This window comes from Nannospalax galili, unplaced genomic scaffold (assembly GCF_000622305.1).
Source record: "Nannospalax galili isolate Female #2095 unplaced genomic scaffold, S.galili_v1.0 scaffold293, whole genome shotgun sequence".
Taxonomy (NCBI): Eukaryota; Metazoa; Chordata; class Mammalia; order Rodentia; family Spalacidae; genus Nannospalax; species Nannospalax galili.
In genome coordinates, this window is record NW_008337147.1 from 8,530,777 (window position 1) to 8,538,486 (window position 7,710).

Here is a 7,710-nt window from a genome sequence, read left to right on the forward strand (position 1 = left end):
TGGCAGAGCTCGCAGGCGGTCCTCAGCAACCGCTGGGCAACTTTGACCAACAAACTGCGAGGCTTTCAGACAGACGGCTGACAGAACCAATTGGAGTGTAGGGCGGGCATGCGTATGATTGGCGGTTAGCTTCCTCCACTGGAGACTGGGGGCGTGGGTGGGCGGAGCCGGAAGTAGAGCCCAGCCGAGTGGCCCCTGTCCGGCTAAGGCGGAGGGAAGGGGGAGGGAACTAGAGGAGGAGGAGGTTAGCTGAGGCAGCGGCGGCGGCGGCGGCGGCGGCGGCGGAGGCGCTGGGGCTGGTTACGCGCTGGGCGGCGAGAGCCTCATGGCGGAGGAAGAGAGCGACCAAGAGGCCGAGCGCCTCGGAGAAGAGCTCGTGGCCATTGTGGAGTCCCCCCCGGGCCCTGTGGGGCTCAGACCTGCGGGCGAAGGGAGAGGGGTTGGCGGCAGCGGTGGCTGTGTCGGCAGCGGCGGCGTCGGGATCAGCAGCCGGGATTACTGCAGACGCTTCTGTCAGGTGAGGTGCGGGTCGGCCCCTCAGACTTGTCACCCGGCTCCTGGGCCTCCGCGAGGCTCCTGGCCTTTTGGCCCACGCAGCTGGGCCGTGTCCCGGGCTAGATCCTCCAGCTCGACGGGGAGGGCGACGGGGAAGCCCCGGCTCCCCCGCCTCAGCTCTCGAGCTTTGGGTGGGGGACGCGGAGCGGGCTGGGGGTGACTTGCGGACTTCGGGGTGCGGAGAAAGTGAGTTTGTCAGGGTGGAGGGGCTGGGGAGCAGGAGGGTCAACTGGCGAGAACCGCGTCCTGACCTGCGTCTGCTGCACGCAAGACCCCTTCCTGCCCGAGGGTCCCGCCTTTCTCGCGTTCCGTACCCCGTTCCCTCACTTCGGCAGCTCGGGTGAGCTTTCTGCCTTCCTCTCCACCCGTGGTCCTCGACATTCCCTTTTTCGGGGGCGGGAAGCATGCCATCTCCCCACCGCCTGATCCCCTGTCAGCGCCACCCCTCCCCCTCTGCCGGGGTCTCCTGTCATCCCCTCTCTGAATCCCATTGGGCCAGTTTTTTGGTTGGCTTTGGCACTGACCCATAGTTAGCTACTTTTTTCCCCGGGGGTGGGAGTGGGGTGGGGGACGTTAAGGGGGTGTGATTGTCATCTTTACTTTTTTTTGACCCCTTTCCCTGACAAATACACTATTTCCTAATTAACTGCTCCCAGAGAAAGTCGTTTTCCTGAAACTATCGCTCTGGTTACAGCACCCCTCCCCCATCCTTTAAATTACGATGTATTTTGGTTAGCCTGTTAAATTCAGTATCGGAAAAGTGACAGTAAATTATTTCCTATACTCTACGGACTGCCTTTAGGATTCGATGTAGTTTTGTGTTTAACTGTAAGCAAACATAGAACCAACCTACGTGTTTAGGGGTAAAGTTTGTGTAATCTGCATTCTCATCCGCATACATTTATAACTGACGTTTTTGTTCACATTCACAACACTTCTGTTTCTAGAAAAAAAAATCTTTTTCTCATCCTACCTTTAAAAAAATTGCTTTTTAGGGAGTTCAAGCCCTAGCCCCACCACTTAGCAGTTGACCTATACAAGTTATTTAGCCCCTGTGCCTCAGTTTCCTTTTCTGTCATGATAGTTACTAAATTGTAAATATATAAAAGGTTTGGATCAGTTAGCTGGTAATTTCACACTGTAACAGGTGCACAATACAACTGACAAGGAGTGGGCATTATATTCGCTGACATTCTTTTTATGTCCCTCCAAGCATTTAAGGAAAAAAGGATAGAGGTGATATTTTTGGGTAAGTTACTAATGCTTAAATTAAATTTTTTTTGACAGTTACACCAGTGTCATAGATAAATTGTTTTGAAGGTTGAAACAACCTTGGTATAAAGCATTTATCAGTATCATCACCATTTTTTTCTCTATTTAGTGACCTTCTTGAAAACATTTTTATCTTGATAATTGATGTTCACTGAGGCTAAATGTTTTGTTTTTACAGGGTCTTACTATGTAACCCTGGCTGACTTGAGACACACTGTGTAAAACAGGTTAGCCTGGAGCTCAGAGATCTCCCTATCTCTCTGCCTCTAGAGTGCTGGCGTTAAAGGCGTGCTCTTATGGGTACAGCCCTATTTGTCTTCTAAAATAGTTTTCTGTTTAGAAACCATGTTGCTGGTAGACATTGTACCTAGCAACCTAAAAGTCATGAAAATTAAGATACATTTGACATTTTAGTATTTTCAGGGACAAAAATGTTTTTGCTTTTTAAAAGAAAAGCTTTATCATTTGCCTCTCTCATCCAGGTGTGTGTGTGTGTGTGTGTGTGTGTGTGTGTGTGTGTGCATTGAATCTAAGGCTGGATCTTAGGCTTTCCTCCCAGCCTAAAGTTGATTACATTAATTTTGTTGATCAGAAAACTCCTCTTGCTGCAGAATTTGAAAGTTTGAGTGCAAGACATTTTTAGAGAACTTCTAATGACTCTTGTTTCTTGAAGTCAAAATTTTAAGAACAAATGAAAAGATTTACCTTGGGGAAAATTATGCACTTGGGGACAGGCGCACAAAGAGCACAAGTTCAAGGATAGCTTGGCTACATAGTGAGACTGCTTCAAAACAAAATCAGTATCCGATCATTGACTGTAAATTTTTTTAATATTTATTTTTATTATTTAAAAAAAATTGTGCATGAGTATATTGTTTGCACAGAGGTAGATGCACCCGTGAGGTGCATTGCCCTCAGAGGTAAGAAGAGGGCGTTATATCCCAAGTTGGTTAACTGTCATGTGTGTGCTGGGAATCAAACTCAGGTCCTCTGTAAGAGCAGCCAGTGCTCTTAACCACTGAGCCGTCTCTCCAGTTCCTGTAAAATATTTTAAGAACAAATGAAATTGACTGGTTAATAAAATTCTGAATATCCAAGAATAAAACTGAAAGTGAAAAATGTAGCAGACTTTTATTTTATTATAGTTATGAGCATTGTACTGACAACTTTCATGTTCGTAACTTTTACCTTAACCTTGATTACGTATTTCAGAGATCATTAGTACTTCTCTTTGGATTCTTGCTTGGGTTCCACCTTGCAAGTGAGCTTTGTGAAGCTTTTTTTTTTTTTTTTAAAAAAAAAAACAAACATTTAAACTTTTAGATGGAACAAAAGAATCACATGTAATAAGTTGCATTTTGTCTACTACTTAATAAAATATTAGTATATCATTTGATCTGCCAATAAGGGAAACAGTGGCTTATATAACCGAATTCCCAAAGATTGATTCTTTTAAAGATTTGGCCCTTAATATTTACTAGTGGCAATATTAACTTTCACTCATTAGTAAATTACAAAATTGCAAATAATCCTTAAAATAGATAACATACCCTTAGTAACAGCTAAACACATGAATTATATTCACAGCTTAGTGGTACCAAGAAGAAAGGCTACAATTTATCTTCCTTTGGAGGGAAATATGAATCAAAATTTCTTGGCTGTTAGCTGTGAGGTAGAGACAGAGGAAGGAACAGTTCTGTTAAGGAAAAGTAAAACAATAGACATGATATAAAGGTGGACTAATTGCCTTTAATTACCTCCTCCCTTGGCCCTTGTTAGGTATCTGCTAAAAGGAAAGCTTCAATGGATTGGTCCCTTAACCCATACTTAATTTGCTTTGATATGGAAGGGAGGGAAAGCCAGGTTTTATTGAGAGCCTATTAATTCTTAACCTGCAGGTATCAGGTTGCATAGCTGAATTTGAAGCCTGAGCAAGTTAATTTAGATTCCAAAGGAAGGACCCACTGAGATTTAAACTCAGACTTCAATATCTACTGTAAGGCAAATTGAAATTACAGATATAGCATCAAATAATTACAAATTGAATTTGTGTGTATGTGGCGGGGGTGGTGAGTTAGTGCCAAGGAAGGGAGAAAAATCTGGAAGGTACTCAAGGAATCATAGACTATATATATATATATATATATATATAGTCTTCCTATAGCCCCCGCTGTTGTGACACTCTGTGTAGACCAGGTTGGCCTTGAACTCACAGAGATCCACCTGCCTCTGCCTCCCGAGTGCTGGGATTAAAGGCGAGACAAAAGATTTTAAAGTATACCCTATTATTATGCCATAGTGTTAAAAACTGTTTCAAGAACCATCATTATTGTTTGTCTCCCTGACTTGTTAGGTGTATGGAACATGCAACTCCTAAAAGCTACAATAAGCAGACTTTGGTCATAAATTATAAACTAAACAAGTTAAAGTACTGCATTCTTAGTTTAGTGTTAGAATGATTATAGTGAGACACGTATTTCTGGAAACACTTTGATAGCTTAAAGTAGACTTTAAAATTATTTTGTACTCCAGAGGGCTCAATTGCTACCTCATGAGGATCAGGATTATAAAAGGAGAGAATGAACATCAAGTTCTCAGGACTGTACATAGCGCATAGATAGACTCCAGTAGATAGAAGCTATTAATATTTCTGTGATGTAAAATCCTCTGAGGGTTTAAGAGAGGAATTAGAGATAATCTGATATATTGGAGTTAATAGTTTGTATCCCATAATGAACCTTGAGAATATTTAGAAATGTTACTATCCTTAAATTTTGGTCAATATAGATATTCTGTTTATAGCCAATCATCTGATGAATAAAGCACAGTGATTTTTAACTAGATCCCTGGTAGGTTCTTAGGGTCATTTGGCAGTCTCAGAATAATTCTGATTGTCTGGACTGGTAGCTGGTGAGTGGGGGCCAGAGAGGTTGCTGAACTTCTTCCAGTGTGTAAGACAGTTACCTGGCCTAACATGTCAGCAGGGCCTGAGTGAGAACGCTTACTTTATCTTTACTTTGAGACTTTTAATTAGTTTTTTATTTATGTAATACTGTTCCTGGCAAAAAGTACCTGCTGATTCTTCAATAAGTTTTAACAGCTGTAGTGGTCTATGCACGATACCTAAGAGACTATCTTAACAGAAAGGGCTTGCCTCATTGATTTTATAAAATACAAGTTAATTTCGCTTTAAAGAAATTCAGATTTAATTTTCTTAGAAAACAGTCCTAATCTCTTGGTCTTGGTACGCAATTTACATAATACTTCTACTTTTATGAAAAGTTTCAGAGGGTATAAGATACATTATTTTTTATTAATTCTTGCATTTAATTGGAATTATCTTCTAATTTATCTTTAATTTTATCAGTGTACATGGTTGAAAAAGTTACATATGAGGGCTAAATATGAGGAATTCTTTTTTCTTTCTGCTAGTTTAGAGCTGATATGAGTGGCTTAAAGAATATAAACGTTTCCCAAGTAATAGGTCTTGACTAGACAGTGCAGGGATGGTATTGTGGCCTTATTATTATTGCCCAAGCACTTATTCTTTCCTTAGCCATCTTTGTCTAATCATTTATCCAAGATACTTACTGGAATTCCAGAGGTGATATCACACCTGACTTCCAAGAGATAAGAATAGGGTATTTCTGTGGGGTCAATGAAAAATATCTTGTCTTATGTCTTCTTGTTCAGTGAGTTCTTCCAGCTTGTTTAGGTATCCCCATCCCCAGAGAATGCTAGAACTTTAAAAAATGATCAATTCATACTTGGGATTCTGTGTAGTAAGTAAGGAAAAAACAAGTGTGGGCATCACAGAGGCAACTAGTGGTTTCTTTTCTGGGGGAGGGGCAGCTTTAAAAAGAAAAGCCATACTCTCTATTCCTTTCCTCTACTTTTCAGAGTTAGTAACTTATAACTCTTGTCGTTTTTTTTTTTTTTTATTTTTAAAATTTATCTACTTAGGATTTTTTTTCCTTTTAATTATAGGTATGATCAGTTGGCCTACTTGAGGAGAAGGTAGGCACCACTACACTATGTTGCCATTGAGTACATTCATGGGCTTCTTGAGTCTACCATACTTTCTTACTCCCCTTGCCTCAATCCTCCTTCCCCCATTATTCCGGAGTCTCTTTCCTGCTGTTCTTTCCAGAGAGAATTAGGTTCCTTTTTTTTTTTTTGGCTTGGTTAGGGGTTGTGGTGGAGACTTTTTAACCATCTCTGTGACTTTGACTCCTCTTTCACTTTTACTTTTCAAAGTATGTATGTTGTATCTTAAATTCCTGAGATTTTCTGGGATTCCAAAAATTCTGATTGTGTCTTTAAAAGCACAAATCAGCTTGTTCCTAAGTCCTTCCAGTGATGGCTTGGGTTTCAATTTTTCAGGTCTTTTAGACTAGTAACAACTCATCCGTCTAATTCCTAGCTACCTAAATGTAGTCATCTTTCTTTTTGACTTCCTTTTTTTCTTACCGGTTTATAAGTCTTTTAACATAAAAACAATTTTTCTGGACTTTGCAAGTGAGAGTGTGTTTATTCTGCCACATTTAATAAATGTCTCAAATTAGTTTTCTAGCTCAGTAAAGAATAATAGATACAGAAAATGAAGAAAAGGAAAGTATTGAAAGTAATTTGTTTATGTTTGCATAGAGTAGCCTCCTTTTTGGTCTCTTGTATAGTGAATGTTTAGAGCTGTAGATAATTTCATTGTATTACTTTAGCGCATGTGTTCCTTTGACAACATTTTTATTTTATGTGTATGTGTGTTATGTCTGCATGTATGTAAGTGTACCCGTGTTATGCAATGCCCACCAAAGCCAGAGAAGGGCATTGGATCCCTTGGAACTAGAGTTAGATTCTGTTGTTAGCCGCCATGTGGGTTCTGGAATTCAAACCTTGATCTTCTACGAGAGCAGCCAGTGCTCTTAATCACTGAGCCATCTCTTCAGCCCTGACAAGATTATTTTTATTTCCCAAATTGTAGGTTAAAGTTTTTTGCTTTTTTAAAAAAATGAGCTTTAATAATGGGTTTTCAGAATTTAATATATTAGAAGCATTTCCATTGTTCATAAAAGGTGAATTTCATGGAAGGCTATTAACTTATAATAGGAATTATTATATATAATCTGTATTTATTATAGGTAAAACAATGCAAAATGAACTTTAAATCTTGATGGCTGTATTTGGGGAGCTCCATGTTGTTTTTAGGTTGACTTTCAAAGTTGAATTCTAATTGTTGCTGATGACATTATAGCAGCAAATCATTGAGAACAACTTCATTGACAAATGGCAGAGGAGTCTTTACATGTAATAGAATCTTATGTTGCCTCTCCACAATCATGCTTGTAAGGAATATTTATTCACATGAGACACTGTTTAAGAATGTTGAATGGCCATTATGATTAATCTTCCTTATCAGAAATGCTTGGGACCAGATAGAACTCTTTTGGATTTAGAATTTTTCAGATTTTAGAATACTTTCATATACATCATGAAATACCTAGTGGGTAGGACCTAGGTCTAAACCCCAAATCCATGTTACATATATACCTCATGCATTGCCTGAAGAAAACTGTATACTTTCTTAGTGAGTATTGCAGTTTGATTTTGAACCCTCACATGAGGACAAGTGTGTAATTTTTTACTTATGTTATCCTGCCAGCACTCAGAAAACTTCAGGTCTTAGAGCTTCAGAGTTTGGATTTCTAGGTTAAAGATGCTCAACCTGAAATACGAATACTACTGAAAAGAGGCTGAGTGTAATGACACAGGCTTTAATGTGCCAACACTTGGGAGGCAGAGGCGGGTGGATCTCTGTTAGATCAAGATCATCTTGGTCTATGTAGGGAGTTCCAGTCAGCTGGAACTACAGAAAGGACCAAAAAA

General features: G+C 40.1%; 1 protein-coding gene across 1 annotated transcript in view; it reads left to right on the forward strand.

The window, feature by feature from the left end:
• The first annotated feature begins 230 nt into the window (after positions 1 to 230).
• Positions 231 to 7,710, forward strand: part of Znf654 (zinc finger protein 654) — an 84,248-nt gene continuing 76,768 nt past the window's right edge. Inside the window, exon 1 of the mRNA XM_029563161.1 lies at positions 231 to 517. Coding sequence (XP_029419021.1) covers positions 326 to 517 — 192 coding nt within the window. The 5' untranslated portion in view covers positions 231 to 325. The remainder of the gene's footprint in view (positions 518 to 7,710) is intronic.